This window comes from Oryza glaberrima, chromosome 12 (genome assembly GCF_000147395.1).
Source record: "Oryza glaberrima chromosome 12, OglaRS2, whole genome shotgun sequence".
NCBI classification, from domain to species: domain Eukaryota; kingdom Viridiplantae; phylum Streptophyta; class Magnoliopsida; order Poales; family Poaceae; genus Oryza; species Oryza glaberrima.
The window spans coordinates 23,023,769-23,039,514 of NC_068337.1; the positions used below are offsets into that span (position 1 = coordinate 23,023,769).

Genomic DNA, 15,746 nt, shown 5'->3' on the forward strand with positions numbered 1-15,746 from the left:
TGCGAGGAGAGGCGAGGGCCGAGGGGTATAAAAGCAAATTAAAAAAAAAAAAAGAGGAGGAGAAGGGGGAGAGGCCTCGCGTCGCGTCTCCCACGTATCGTGGTCCGCGAAACCCGAGTGGCCGGAGAAGCCGAGGCGAGGCGAGGCGGTTGCCGTGGCGGGCGAGTGACATCGTCGTCGTCGTCGTCGTCGCGCGCCCCACGAACCCTGTCGGATCGGGATCGGGATCGGGATCGGAGAGGAGAGGGTATGGACGAGGCGGCGGCGGCGGAGGCGGTGCAGCTGATCGACGGCGAGGGGGAGTTCGCGGCCGACTCCGCGGAGCGCTTCATGGCGGCCGCGGGCGTCGCCGGCTGCGGCCTCTCCTACGCCGTCGTCTCCATCATGGGACCCCAGAGCAGCGGTACGTACGGACCCATCCCATCCCTCGCGCCATTTCGAGATCGCCTCATCGATCGGCCGCCGCGCGCCATGCGTCATGATTGGGTATCGATCGATCCCTCGCACGGCACCTGTTCGATCAAATGTTTCGGCGCGCGCGCAGGGCCGCTACGACGCTCGTAATATACAAACATCAGTTTTGAATAATCTTTGCTTTAATTTGTTTGGATTGGTAGTACATCAGTACAATACAAATCTGCATTTGCTACTAGTGGAGTACTTGCATACGTACGTTTGTGTTTCTAGCAAGTTATTATGGTTGCATTTTTTTTTTCGTCTCCCAATACTGATTGATGGATGCATGAACGTACTCTTTGGCTAAGGTGTGTGTAAAGGAGCCACTTAATTGTACACATCTTTCATCAAGCTCTGCCTCTGCTGACATGAATGGATATTATAACCCGGCAAAATGAATGGATATTATAGGGTGTATAAGTCTCGCATAATCTGTTCTCCGCAATCCACATAGATGACAGCATCTACCGTTTTTCATTTTTCTTACACGCCTACCTTTCATGCATGGAGGAAAGACCCCTTTGTTTTTGTCTTTTCTGATACTTGACTGTGTTATACTCCTTCCGTTTCACAATGTAAGACTTTCTAGCATTGTCCACATACATATAGATGTTAATGAATCTAGACACATACATATGTTTAGATTCATTAACATCTAAATGAATGTTGGCAATGCTAGAAAGTCTTACATTGTGAAACGGATGAAGTATTACTCTTAGCACGCATTCTTTGGCTAATAGTACCCTGACACTGGCCTTTACTACAATGTACTATTAGCTTTTAGCTGACATGTGTGCTTTCTGTCACCAATATTTGTGAGTACATGATTAAGAAATTAATTAGTACTTGTTTGATCATCATAACATACCTTTTATTTTGAGCAGGAAAGAGTACGTTGCTGAACCAACTCTTTGGAACTAATTTTAGGGAGATGGATGCGTTCAGGGGAAGGTAGTCCCGTTTTGTTCGTCCACATGATTATAAATATTCGTACTGTCTTATTTTTATTTTGTTTTTTGAACTAGTTACTTTTCTTTGCTAGGCAGTAGTACGTATCTTTGCTTGTTCATTTTCCTGTTCTCTGATTGCTGAACTGGATCTCTCGCAGGAACTTATAGTCACACTATTACATTTTGATTTCTGGTAGGGAAATACCATGATATCACTGATATTATGCCTATGTCTTTAGGAGTCAAACTACCAAAGGTATCTGGATAGCACGATGTGTTGGTGTTGAGCCGTGTACTGTTGTGATGGATTTGGAGGGTACTGATGGAAGAGAAAGAGGAGAGGTATGCTTGCTTAACGCGTATACAATTCAATTCCCATGTTCAATATATCTTCTAGTGAACCTTTTGGAGTGGCCGTGTGCACTTGTAGAAAGCTGTTCTGTAGAAATCGGTAACTAGCCCAAGATATGGTTTCACAGAACAATAACCAACCACTGACAATTGGATTTTTCCCTAGCCCGAGATCTTTAAAAGCAAAGTTTGGATTTTTCCCTACCCCGAGATCTTTAAAAGCAAAAGTTCAGTTAGCATTAGTATCTCCTTTCCTCCTGCAATGATTTATCTTAGCAAATTAAGTTTGCAATATTTGGTTTATAAGTATTGCGTTTTCATTGCATTGTCATTTTCTTGTCTTCTGTTTATATCTTCCAATTAATGAAAATGAGCTTAACCTGCTTGGCTAGCTCCTATGTTTTAAAATGTGCCTTTACATGTATTACGAGTTTAAGCAACTTGAGGGATACATGAGTTGTTTCTTCAGTTCCTTTTCTGATACCTGTGTCTTCTGCCCCATTTTAGGACGACACTGCATTTGAGAAGCAAAGTTCGTTGTTTGCTCTTGCAATTTCAGACATAGTTCTAATTAACATGTGAGTTACTCAATGGTTCAACTCTACTACTGAGCTCATATTATGAAAATTCCTCATAGCCTTCTAGGTTGAACTTTAATATATAATTCATCAACTTCATGACTTTGTATTACCACCATATGTATGTCGATAGGTGGTGCCATGATATTGGCCGGGAACAAGCTGCCAATAAGCCTCTTCTAAAAACAGTATTTCAGGTATTTATCTGTTTTTTCAGATAACCTTTGCCACAGCAATACATTCTTGATGCATTTGTAACATTTGGACAACTGGGTTTGTAGGTCATGATGCGTTTGTTCAGTCCCCGAAAGACAACACTATTATTTGTTATACGTGATAAAACCAGGGTTTGCCTCTTTGTTCTTTATTCTTTCTTGAATATATTTACTGTTATGTTTTGTGCAAGCTGTTTGGAAATATAACCATTGCTCCATTTACTTGGGCCAATCTCAGACACATCGTTGTTTTCATGTAGACTCCACTTGAGCATCTAGAACCAGTTCTGAGGGAGGATATTCAAAAGGTGATGCCATCATCTATTGTTTCCATCTTTGTTACAACATAGTTTCCTTTCTCTAGTCCTAATATTGTCACAGATTTAATCAGATATGGAACTCTGTTGCTAAGCCAGAGGCGCACAAAGACACCCCTATCAGTGAATTTTTCAATGTAGGTTTTGTAGTTCCAGTATTCAATCTTTGAAACAAAGATGAAGGTTTTACTGTTTATGTTAACATGGTTTGTCAATATGAAGGTGCAAGTCACTGCATTGCCCAGTTTTGAAGAAAAAGAAGAACAATTCAGAGAGCAGGTACCTTTTCACTTGTACTCTAATGAAACAGTTGTCTGGGGACAACAGAACGTTTTCAAACAAAAATAGGGAACTGAAAATTATTATTTTTCAAGCACCTTACTTTTACCTCTGCCAGGTTCAACAACTTAGGCAGAGATTTTCAAATTCAATTGCACCAGGAGGTCTTGCAGGTGATAGAAGAGGAGTGATTCCTGCTTCAGGATTTTTGTTTAGTTCACAACAGATTTGGAAAGTTATACGAGAGAATAAGGATCTTGACCTACCTGCTCACAAGGTACACTTATATCTCCTTCTGTGCACTAAAGACTTATTCTGGGTCAGTATTATTACACTTACCATTAAGGATTTAAAATCTATAATATTGTCTGTGCACTTTAGAATACAATTGAATATACTATGCAGAATACACCAATGAATCCCCACTTTCTGAACGAAAAGACTAATGCCACACCATCTGATGTATGCTAAAATTGTTTCTTTCAAATGCATTGTGGAAACTTTTGTTGTCAACAGTGATCAGTAAAATAGTTAACTGCGAGTTTAAATCTGTATGATATACCTAGGTGAAGTAACATCATCAATTCAGTAAGAGAAACCACTCTAGCTTGTCGGTTATTGATTTATTTTCATTTGTTTCATTATACAAGGTAATGGTTGCTACAGTTCGATGTGATGAAATTGCACACGAAAAGTTTTCCTGCCTAACCTCAGATGCAGTAAGAATCTCCCACTTGATCTATTGACCTGTGTACAATTTCCAGGTTCATTAATTTGTTTGTGTCATTCTTTAGGAATGGATGGAATTGGAGAGTGATGTGCAGTCAGGTCCAGTACCTGGTTTTGGAAAAAAACTTGGCTATATTGTGGACGTCCACATGCAAGAGTAAGCCCCTGCATAATATAAGTTGTTGACAGCTCACAGTTGTGGTTTGTTCAGTGTGATTCCTATTACCTTCAATTTAGCAAGCAAACAGTATAAGTAATATAAACTTGGTAACATAAATGCATTTGATGTTTCTATAAATCTACCAGTAGATAGGCATATGCATCGCAAACAGGAAATGTCTTAAAAGTTCTCAAACACTTAATTATGATATTTATGGAAGAATTAATATAGAGATGTTTTCCTCTGTTTCGAATTGCTATTTGCAAATTCTGGAAGCTAGAAATTGGTCACCTTGTTTTGTACCAAATCCAATATTTTGTGGTGACGGTAAGTATTTGTTCATGAATAAAATTGATACGTGAATTATTTTTAGGTATGACAAAGAAGCCATCTATTTCGATGAAGCTGTTAGGACAGCAAAACGACAACTGCTGAAATCCAGAGTACTGAATGTAAGGACTCTTGTACATCAATACTGTTTTTTCTTATATTATTTTAATATATAAAGGAAGCTTTGATTGACCTCAGCCAATTACATCAATACTGTATTGTTATCGTTGAAAATGGTATGCTCTCTAAGAACTAAAACTTTTTTGTAACCACTCTGCTACTCTGATAAGTTAATCTGGCGCTAAAGAGAAATGCCAAGATTTTCTTTCTTCTGAATAAACACAGTTCATATATATGTTTTAATTTTTTGTCTCAAATTCTTCGCAGCTTGTCCAACCCGCATTCCAGAAAATGTTGGCTCACCTGCGTACGAGGGCTCTTGAAAAATATAAAACTGAACTTAATCTTACTTTGGAGAGTGGAAAAGGTTTTGCAGCAGCTGTTCGAGACACTACTGAATCCAATCTCAACGAATTTGATCAAGGGTGTGCAGGTAAACTTCTTAAACTCTTGATAATTTATATAGATACTTCATGGCCAATGACCACAAAATTTATTTGAGTAGTACTGTTATTAGATGTAATAATCGTTACATTCTTGAATTGAAGCAGTCTACTAGTCTGAGTCCTGCAACCTGCAAGTAGCTGAATTTGGTGCACTTAAACTTCAAAGAACATTAAATTTGTCTAAAGACGGTATACCTCTGTGCAGTGATGTTGCATGTTTTTTCATCATTATATCTACTTACTGTGCATGATTAACATGCAATTTGCAGGGTACTCTTTTCCAGATTATTTTTGTGTAACAATTCTTAATGTGGTACTGGTGACCTTGAGGAAAGTGATACTGCCATCTGACTTGTTTTTCTGTTGATTCTGTTGTAGATGCTGTAATCGAGCAGGCAGACTGGGACTACTCTAAAATACTAGAGAAGGTTCGGCGCGATGTTGAAGACCACACACTTTCAATTCGTGAAGGCAAGCTATCAGAATTGACAAATCATGCTAAGGTTAAGTATGGCAAGCTAAAGAAAGCCCTTTCTTTTAGCAACTCATAACTAACCTCTCTTCTGCATCGATTTAGCATGTGCTACGGGATTTGGTTACCACATGGTACTAATGCAGGTATATTATACATGCAGGAGAAACTAAGAAAAGCACTAGTTGAACCTGTAGAGTCTCTTTTCGATGCTGCAGGCCCTTCAACCTGGGCATCAATAAGAAACCTTTTTAAACGAGAAACGGAGGCTATCCTGCCAGAGTTTCAGAAAAACCTTGCTGGGTTTGAAATGGAAAGTGCAACGTCAGAAGGAATGGTATCAAAATTAAGGGATTATGCCAGAAGTATCGTAGAAAATAAAGCTAAAGAAGAAGCTGGCAAAGTTTTGATGCATATGAAGGAGAGGTTGGCAAAATCATCTATTATTCGTTCACCATACCGATCAATTTCTCGCACTTCTGACAAAGTTGCTTGCCATTGCCAGGTTTACAACGGTTTTCAGTCATGACAAGGATTCAATTCCGAGGGTCTGGACAGGGAAGGAAGATGTCCGTGCAATAGCAAAGGATGCTCGATCTGCTGTATAGGACTTGAACCCTTCTAAGTTCTAATGGGATGACATAGTTCTTCCTTTGATTCCCCTTCTTTGTTAAATGGACTTGCACTCGTGTTGCAGGCTCTCAAACTTCTTTCTGTATTGGCTGCCATTCGCTGGGATGAGAAACCGGATAAGATCGAAAAAATCCTCACTTCCACACTCCTAGATGGTTCTGTTACATCGAAGTCGAAGGGTGCAAGTGCTTCTAGTGATCCACTTGCTTCAACTACTTGGGAAGAAGTAAGCTTGTGTTAATTTTTCGCGCTGCTGTAAATATTAGAAGTGCATAAATCATGGAACCATCACGATTATTGAACTCTTGAGCAGGTTTCTCCAAAGTATACCCTCATCACTCCTTCTCAATGCAAGTCACTGTGGAAGCAGTTCAAAGCAGAAACTGAGTTCGCCATTACACAAGCGGTTTCCACGCAGGTGTGTATCCATAATTTGGGAGGATCTTTATTCTTTCTTCCAAAATTTGGATCACGTACATGGTTTGATCTTTTCCTATTTGATCAAAGAGTCTTATTTTCATTTGTCAGTTCCTTGAATTTTCATCTTTTTTTACTCCAGCAAGCTCACAAGCGCGGCAATGGTAGGCTGCCTCCTCCTTGGGCCATGGTGGCAATTGCAGTTCTTGGGTTTAATGAGATCATGACGCTTCTTAGGTATTTGCTTGTACTATACATATCAATTCTATACCCACTCACAAAACAATATAACATTATATCTTCGTTTCTTCTTGTTTTGCACAGGAATCCCATATATCTATTCTTGCTATTTGTGGGTTATTTGCTGGTCAAAGCTTTAGCAGTGCAGCTAGATATCAACAGAGAATTCCAAAATGGCGTGGTAAGGTTTTGAACATTCACCGTGAAGCTAACCTATAGTATTGATATGCTATTGCAATAGTATCCTATAGAGATCAACAAATTTCCCGGTACTATCTGATTATGTGTTGCATCATAGATTCATAGTGGAGCATGTACAAGGTCATTATCTATTGAACACTTTTTACGAAATTTGTTTCCTATGAGGCTATGAATCGGGAAGGATAAATTGTTTATTGAACACTAGTATCCTATTGCTAGTGTATAAATTGTTTCCTATGCTACTTATTTCATGAATATTTAGTGCAACCTCAACTTAGAGGATCTTGTGAAAAATATATAGTGGCATAGTTTATTCTACAGAGAAAGTTTTCTTTTGTTAACATAGCAATCTGCTTATAAAACCTTAATTTTGCTCTAATTTTGATGAAACATCAGGCTATAAGCGCTACACATTGGTGCAGGGATTGAAATTTTGGTTCGAAATTTCCGAAATTTCGGTAAATTCGGACCCCCCGGCATGCCAATATCTCGGCCGAATTTTTCAGTTTTTCTCAAACTTTTGTGAATTTAGTCAAATTCAGTTAAATTGTGTCGAAATTTCAGAAAATTTCGGCCCAAAAATTTTTGTTCTACCGAAATGGCCGATATTTTAGCCGAAATCGAAATCGAAAACCCTACATTGGTGTGTATCAGCAATTCAGTATTGTCTTCTGAGTCAGAATGTTATGCCAGTGCCTCACTAGTGTTAATAAGTTTGCAAAAAACCACATTGATCCTTTTCTCCACTAACACAACAATTATGCTGAATCTTATATAATGCAGGTTCCTGGGATCATCTCTGTTACAGCAAAACTAATCCCCACACTACAGAACATTCTAAACAAAGTTGCAACAGAGCAACAACAACAGCAAGGGCATCACCAAGATGCTGCTGCAGAAGCTCCACAGCAACAGCAGCCACCTCCTCTACTCCTGAGCCCCAGAAGCCCAATGAGCGAACTGCGGAGGCCGCTGCACATGCCATTCAGCCCGGTGCGCAAGGCGGTATCGCCTTCGCCATCCTCATCGTCTTCCACCGTTACATCGCCCAGGAACGCTGGTGAAGACCAGAAGCCCAGGCAAATGGTACAGCCTGACAATGAATCCAACAATGCTTACTCTATAGTTTGATGATCTTGGGTGTTCAGGGTCAGCTGGTGGTTTATACTGTCCAACTGGAAATTGGAAGGTATGAGCATTTCGTTGTCCTCATTTGAATGCATAGGTACACTGATTGCAGCAATGATCCATCGTCAGTAGGGTATCAAGACAGAATAATTCAAAATATTTTGTCTCGCAAAATTTTGTAAGGAGGGTGGTTAATCTGTAGAATGGACAGAACAATTGCTACTGAACACCATTTATCAGCATGTATATAGGAAAGATTCAACTGCAATGCCTAGGATATGGTCAATCAAAAAGAAAAAAATATATATATACTTCTAATGCCACTTGGATAAAATAGCACTTGCAAAGGTTTGTTTCCTTTCAAAATACTCTATCCTAAGGTTTGAATTTGTGCTGTCAAGACAGTGACCATGGCCTGACAGTACATTATCTAGGGAATGGTGAGTTAAAAACCTTGGTTACATGACTAGTACTATACTGCATGTGTGCATCTGTTGATTGTCAATCAGTCTGGATACTTACAAAGAGAGACAGGGGACACTGTTGTGGACATGGGGTGTTGCCTGCTCTGCTGAACGCCTGCAAGAAGCCACGACATTGCCCCCATGCCGACGGCCTCTCCCGAGAGAGATCCATGCATCCATTGTTTTCTTCTTCCTCCAGTCCTGTTGGCAGCACAGATAAGTGGTAGATTTTGGATCATCTTGTACAGGCAGGTGACAATTGTGACAATACAAGCAGCATGGCACATGCAGAGATTCTGCATTTGTACCAAAGCCTCTACTGGTTTTGATTCTCTCTTCTCCCCTCCTCTCTGCATGACTGCATCCATCACCACATGGTCATCTGCTGTTTTGTGGAGTAGTTAAGTACTCTCCCCATCGTTTGGCCTGGCTTATTAGAGACTAAAAATAGTTTATGCGTAAATTGTTTATATGTGTGCTCTCAGCGACTTAGAAGCCAGTATTGAAAAATAAACTACGATAAAAAGAAACATCAAGATCCGCTTATAAATTAAGTTTTAAAAATCAAATTTTAGCTACGGTTGATAAGCTAAAGAGCAAACAATTCTAGCGTTTGAAATTTATCCACAAATATAATCATTTCTAGAGTACTATTTTCCCAATCTAACCACACATGATTCTCTGTATTTATCGTTACATTGCTTGGTGTTATATCTCATAAAGCTAGTAAACTCTTAGGGAAATCAGAGTAATCAGAGTAATTTCACCTCAACCTTTATATCTGTTAAAACTCCTAGAAATGCTTATATTTATGGACAGAGGGAGTAGCTAGCTGTGACTGAGATGGCATGCAAATTCAACCACAGGGTATGGCTTACAGCTCAGGTAGTTAGGCTTAGCTTACAAAGGCCACAGGGTAGGTACATGGTATGTGATACATGATCTGCACAGCATCCATGCATGCATCTGGGTAACATAGATTTCTCTGTTCTTATGATTGGAGTGAGCTGAGAGAGAGCTGGATCAGTATAGTGTAATGTAATGTAATGTAGTCAGAGTAAGATGAATCTGGAGATCCTGGCATAGGATACCCCAAACCCTGCTCAAAGAAAATAATCCTGGAGACCCCACCCTGCCTGCTGCCAACTGGATATCCTTGACCCTACATTTATATCACTACATGATTGCAGGTGCCACATGATTACAAAGGTTCTAAGATCTTGCAAGATCTTCAGCTTAACTTACAGTTCTACTACTACAACTCCTGCTGCTGATTGCTGATTCCTAATAGAAAGTAAAAAACTGGAAACTAGCTAGAGCTAGAAGTAGATTTTGAGTTAACAGCAACACTGAGATGGTGCTGCCTCCCAACAGCTAAAAGTCTCAAATCCTAAATATTGTTTACCACTACCTGAGCTAATATTGCACATGACAAAACTGGCGATTTTAGACGCGCCTGATACAAGGTGGCGCTACGATGCCGTCTCCTTGAAGCTCTTTGTGAGCCAGATGGCCGTCTCCCTGGGAGACGCTTTCTCCGGTCCGAATGGCTTCAGCAGAATGCCCAGCTCCTCATACCTCTCCTGCTGCAGCAGCTGCGCGCTGAACTCCAGCAGCCCTTCCAATGCCTCGGCACGCTGCTGGAACGACGAGGTGTCGAACCGCTGCTGCCTGGAGTCGTTGGATCCGCGGCTCGAGGCAGCAGTGGCGTTGCGGCCTGAGGAGTCGCTTCCGTTGTCCCCATCGGTGCGTAACACCTGGATCGTGCATTTGTCCTTGGTGATTGACCGGTTGATAAAGGGAGGAGTGGAACATGAGCCATGGCCAGGAGAGAGCTTGTTGTGGATGGGGAGCAAGGGGTCCTCAGACGATGCCAGTGGGAATTCCGCAATTCTGTCGATTCGAGGGGCATTCACAGAGACGTCAGGGGAGTCTAGTTGTTCCAGAATGCTGATGCTGCGCTTGGTGGGTGTTTCATATGTTGACAGCGGGAGTGATGCTCTTCTTGCTGGTCGGGCGATTTTGTTTGGAGTTGTTTTTGAGGGCAGCTGTAAAAGTGGAAGAAATTGGAGCTCAATGAATATTGGCACATTCATTTCAACAGACAAATAATGAAAGAGGCAGCATAATCATGCAAAATGCAAGCTCGTGCTGAAGCCATAAATAGCATAAAGAAACAACTGCATCATGACAAGATCTTAATAACTCTAAAAGACCAAAAGCTGAATAACACTAATGTAGTATGCACTGAGCAAGCACATGCTATAATTGAGGCTACTGTAGTTTCTAAACAAATGAAGAACAGGTTCACTGGTATTATTGAGTGCACAAATAATATAGAAAAAAAAGGCACAAAATGGAATACCTCAGAGCGGTATGTTCTGGTATACGATGTTTTGGGAGGTTCAAGCTGATTTCTAGCTGTATAAGTCTTGGCTGGCAAGCTCTTGGGCGTCCTTAGGATGCTTGATGTCTTTGTTATGATGGCTTTACTGGTAACCTCATCCCCAGCCTCACTACTGTCAACAGAGAGCTCTTTGACACTCTGGGTGGTTGTGTATTCTTTGATGCTCCGTGTAGAGCTAACTGAATTCCGTTCCGGAGATGGCTTGCTAAATGTCACAGTCCTCTCATTTCCCAGAGAGTTCCTCCTGGCCATTCTTCTGCGTGCAGAATCAACCACGTCACTAGGAAATGTCATCTTCTTAACTTTGTCAGTCAAAGATTGATGGATTGGAAGTATGTTGCGAGTAGGACTAGATTTCAATTGGACTTGCAGCACATAAGGCTGAAGTTGTGGATGCTTGAGTAGCTGTGCAGCCTGTACAGGAAATTTAGTAAATATTTATACCACAAAACAAATAGGAGTATACATCAGCAACTATTACAAAGTAGTAACTAGGATATAGTATAATGGACTTACACTAGGTCTGTGCTCTGGACTTTTCCGCAGCATGCTCTTAATAAGTCCCCTACTGCACGCAGAATATAAATTTAAGAAGCATGCTCTATCCAGATAAGATGGTGGGCAAAATAGGGTGAAACAACAAAAGGCAACTAGTTCAAAACTTACAAGGCACCAGAATATTTAGTGGGTAATGGTGAGACTATTGATTTCGTGATCTTGTTAATCAGCGCTTGCATGTCCTGCAGGGAAATGAGAAAATTAGACCCTTGTACGTTTCATAACACTGCATTACTATTAGCATAGATGTAGTATCTAAACATATGCTTAAAAGTAAAGAAACCAAAACAGGGACTTACAAAAGCTTTAAATGCAGGCCTGAGCGCGGTCATTTCATATATACAACATCCTGAAACAAAGTAATAAAAATGAGAGTTCAATAGTAAGTTTTCCATTTAGGGCAGGAAAGTGGTTTCTCAAATTGAAGTCATATATACCTAGAGACCAAATATCTGACTTGGTACCATATGGTATATCAGCAAGAAGTTCTGGACACATGTAACTTGGTGTTCCTACTACCTGTGTTGGGAGCAATATACTACTAAGAGTGACATCGAATATGTACTGGAAATATGAAAAGTGCTACAATTACTTACAGAAGATGCCAGATCATCAGAAGTCAATATTTTTGCAAGCCCAAAGTCACCTGCATTGGTTTAAATTTGGAATTGCAACATTACCAGGATTGCTAAACCCATACATAAAGTATGATACTTTTTTTGGGACTAAGATACATACCAAGTCTTATACTTTGGTCCCTGGCAATGAAAATATTGGAGCACTGAAACGAATTTTTAGCAGCTTTAGTATATATTATTTCCATGCCATGGAAATATAAATACTATAAGGTACTCCCAAGTTTAGCACTACTACTGACCTTGACATCTCGGTGAAGAATGTGGTTTGCATGTAAATAATCTAGAGCCATGAGAAGTTGCACAAGCCATTTGCAAAGCTTCTGAAAAAAAAATGAGAAAAACATTTCAGTGCACATGCCTTGTTTGCAGCAAAGCAATTTTTAAGGTATCAAAGGAAATGCAAGGTCAGAATCCACACCTCCTCAGAGAAATATGTACCATTAGCTCTTTTAATAGCTTCAGCCCTGAACCGATTATAGATTGTGTTAGCTAAGGAACTAAAGTTCAAGAACAAAATAAACTATTTTAAAAGGATTTCATCAGAGGAACACATACATGTCTCCTCCCTCACAATATCCTATAACAATGCAGACATAGCAACCCTGAAAAATCCAAAGATAAAGAAGTGAGAATGAAACAAATCTATTCCACCCTCCCAACTTCATAACCTTCTCTTCAGTCCTTTTCACCTACCTTCTCCACCCATGAATCTTTGTACTCCACGATAAACGGATTCCTGACCGTCGCAATAAGCTGCATCTGCATGAGGAGCATTTCCACATAAATCAGTATAAAAAAAAGGAAGTACCGCACAAGAGCAAGAAGACATCACATCATTTTAACTTCACAGTTTCAGATCAGTTCAGCACCAGCCAAACTAAACACACTAGCATCATCATCATCATCATCATCATCACCACCACCCAACACACCAATTTATGCAGCTCATGGTGAACACAAGGCATTCCCCTTGAAACCATAGCTTACTAGGTACCAGAAGCTGAAAAATGCAGCTCATGCAGAAATGATGATGCTTTTACCTCCTGGTGCGCAGAGCGGCGGGTGCGGTCGGTCTGCCGCGCAAGCCGAATCTTCTTCAGCACATACCTGCATAAACACACACACAAACCTCCAACATGATCAAAATGGCTGAAATAACAGTGAGCTTCAAGAATGCCAATAAAAAAAGGAAAGAAAGAAAAATGAGATGAACAATGTCGAGTCAAAAGCTCACTTCTTCTTCTCCAGCTTGTGCCTCACCAACAACGCCGAGCCAAACGCCCCTTTCCCAATCTGCTCCAGCACCTCATACTGATCCATCCCTTTTTCCTACGAGAGACGCCCCCAAGAAACCACCGCGAAGATCCAAGAACTCGCTTCCCCCCACCCCAACTCCCGATCAGCAAAGGATCGATCTTTGGGCCCCCGCGCCGACGCCTTCACGCGCGCAGATCTCGCCGCATTTGATCGGAGGAGAGCCAAGGCAGGGGCACCGAGAAGAGAAGAACACGAGCCGCGAAATTGAAAGCCGCAGCGAGGGAAGAACGAAAATGAAAAGAAAAGAAAAAAAAAGATGGGGTTTTTGGTGGGGTTCAATCAAACTCGCTTACTCCCCTCAGCTTTATATAGCCTCCAAAAAGCCAAAGCAAATGAGGAGCAAGAAGAAGAGGCCAAGCTCCTCAAGCTCCTCGAGGAGAGAGAAAGCAAGAGCAATGCTAGAGAGAGAGAGAGATGGTGATGGCACTGAAGAGAGAGAGAGGGAGGAGGAAGAAGAAGAGTGAGAGATGACTGAGGAGAGAGAAAGAGGGGGTGTGGGCCCCACTGGTCTAGTCAAATTAGTGCTCTCTTTTTTTTAATTTATTTTTTTAAAAGAAAATATTTTGGGTCTTTTAGGTTGCATTGATCCAATTGGTGTTTGTGATGAGAACAAGAAGGAAGTCATTAGTGTGAGTATGGCTACACTAATGATATGGTAACAGTGTGTGATTATACAAAGTACCTACTTGTGGAGGTGTGGGTACCACTGATTTTTTTTTTTGATTTTTTGGATGAACTGAGAGGAGAAGGCATGTGATCAGATGAGAAATCAAAGAACAAATCAGTACGGAGTTCGAGCCTGCTTGATTTTAAAATTTGGGGGGTTTGATTTTATGACTAGTTTTAGAGATTTCTTGGTCACTTTTTTTGTCCAGATCTCTTTACATGTTTTCGTTGCTTGAAAAGAAACACCAAAATAACATAATTTCATTAAAGACAGCTACTAGTTTTTTTCCTTTTCTGGAAACTGATTCTATTTAGCTAGTTGAATTGTATATGCATTTTTCTCTTGACATTTTTTTAACTTTTTTTTAAAAAATAGGACAAAATCCGTATCATTTGTCTATGATGTTAGGGTGATTAGTGATGGGGCTCACACTATACACATTTGTTTTATAATGTAGCCATTTCTCCTGCAACTACTACTAACACCACTTGCAGCATTATACTACTTCACAATTACACTATCAAACAAAGAAGTGAAACATTTTATAATCCAACTATACAAGCAGTGTTAGAGGCATCTGAAAAGGAAAAAAAAAACACATGTACAGAAAGCCCATTGGATGTAGCCTTTGTTTGGCATCTTCTGAACTCAAGAGAAAGTTCACAGATAACAAATTCATTCAGATATGGTAGTAGTGTAGATGGAGAGGTGCTTGCTTTAGCTGGAACAAGTTCAGAGGTGACTTTGGGTCATTGTTCATTTTGCTAGGGTCCACACGTCAGTCACTCAAAGTCAGGTGATGTTACCGCGGAGGATTCGCTTCGTGCTTTAGCTAGATAGAATTAGATTTTTGAAGCAAATCAAATCAAATTGCTCATTTCCTTTCATCCTTTAATTTCTTGCTTTCTTTCTTTCATGTGTGCTGCTTCTGCAATCTCTGCTTTTGGCTGCATGCCATGGCTTTCTCTCTGCCTGACACCAGAGCATTTTGTGCAAAGCAATGTTCCATCCATTCCATATATCTTCTTTTGACACGCCTGCAATGCTGCTTGGTAAAGCAGATCGATCACATTGATGTTTATTGCAACAGAAATTGTTATGCTCTTTGATCAGTTGCTCTCAATGTTTAGTTAGTACATGCATTGCATTTTACAATCACTGTCCATTTGGTTGGTTAAGTCACCATCAACCTAGGAAAGCACCTAATGTACCCATCCCTCCTTTTCCATGCATCAAAAGTATAGGCAAATTAAACAAAACACTTTCATGCTTACCAAATTGTATGGGATATAACTAGTGGGAATCATGGATGAAGCTTAATTATCTGAAGCAAAGAATAGCATTCAAGAATCTCATCATTATTGTTTCTCTAATTTAGTTGCTTTAATGTGTCCTATGTAAGCCATTTATTCTGCTATTTTGGTTCTCTCTGTATTATTTGAACCCTATAAACACCTCCAGATTTATTGCCTGTTTGAAACATAGAAAATTTCACCTAGAGTTTTGCCTTATGTTTGCTTATTAGCTTATCAGCCGTAAGTTAAAATTTGAATTTTAAAAGTTAGTTTTGGATTCGATTCATAGTTATTTCATCGTAGCTTATTTTTCAGCATTGGTTTTAAATGTTAATAACACAGCTTATTTTAAAAAAATAGTGAAAAAAATAAATAAAA

The 15,746-nt window shown here is 40.2% G+C and overlaps 2 protein-coding genes across 2 annotated transcripts; one reads left to right on the forward strand and one right to left on the reverse strand.

The window, feature by feature from the left end:
* Positions 1-66: 66 nt before the first annotated feature.
* On the forward strand, positions 67-8,388 carry LOC127756665 (protein ROOT HAIR DEFECTIVE 3 homolog 1). Its single transcript, XM_052282024.1, has 22 exons — positions 67-403; positions 1,341-1,407; positions 1,646-1,748; positions 2,265-2,335; positions 2,469-2,532; positions 2,617-2,682; positions 2,811-2,858; positions 2,942-3,004; positions 3,090-3,146; positions 3,265-3,423; positions 3,797-3,865; positions 3,941-4,032; positions 4,409-4,487; positions 4,753-4,918; positions 5,310-5,434; positions 5,567-5,829; positions 5,909-6,005; positions 6,101-6,262; positions 6,350-6,454; positions 6,596-6,690; positions 6,778-6,874; positions 7,678-8,388. Exons 1-22 carry the CDS (start codon positions 250-252, stop codon positions 8,023-8,025), a joined length of 2,550 nt encoding a protein of 849 aa, XP_052137984.1. The 5' UTR covers positions 67-249; the 3' UTR covers positions 8,026-8,388.
* Positions 8,389-9,238: 850 nt separating this feature from the next.
* LOC127757677 (serine/threonine-protein kinase Nek2) lies at positions 9,239-13,842 on the reverse strand. Its single transcript, XM_052283242.1, has 14 exons — positions 13,324-13,842; positions 13,130-13,196; positions 12,783-12,848; positions 12,645-12,691; positions 12,508-12,553; positions 12,329-12,409; positions 12,190-12,232; positions 12,048-12,097; positions 11,889-11,970; positions 11,751-11,800; positions 11,560-11,633; positions 11,410-11,461; positions 10,852-11,307; positions 9,239-10,534 (listed from the first exon to the last, which is right to left on the reverse strand). The coding sequence occupies exons 1-14, from the start codon at positions 13,407-13,409 to the stop codon at positions 9,959-9,961; spliced, it is 1,776 nt and encodes a 591-aa protein (XP_052139202.1). The 5' UTR covers positions 13,410-13,842; the 3' UTR covers positions 9,239-9,958.
* Positions 13,843-15,746: the final 1,904 nt, after the last annotated feature.

Excerpts from the sequence above, each read along its gene's own strand:
- LOC127756665 (XM_052282024.1), top strand. The coding sequence starts at position 250 with ATGGACGAGGCGGCGGCGGCGGAGGCGGTGCAGCTGATCGACGGCGAG. Across the intron at positions 2,533-2,616 it reads TTCTAAAAACAGTATTTCAG|GTCATGATGCGTTTGTTCAG; the intron begins GTATTTATCTGT and ends CTGGGTTTGTAG. Across the intron at positions 3,005-3,089 it reads CTATCAGTGAATTTTTCAAT|GTGCAAGTCACTGCATTGCC; the intron begins GTAGGTTTTGTA and ends GTCAATATGAAG.
- LOC127757677 (XM_052283242.1), bottom strand. The coding sequence starts at position 13,409 with ATGGATCAGTATGAGGTGCTGGAGCAGATTGGGAAAGGGGCGTTTGGC. Across the intron at positions 11,462-11,559 it reads ACTAAATATTCTGGTGCCTT|TAGGGGACTTATTAAGAGCA; the intron begins GTAAGTTTTGAA and ends TTCTGCGTGCAG. Across the intron at positions 10,535-10,851 it reads CCAGAACATACCGCTCTGAG|CTGCCCTCAAAAACAACTCC; the intron begins GTATTCCATTTT and ends CCACTTTTACAG.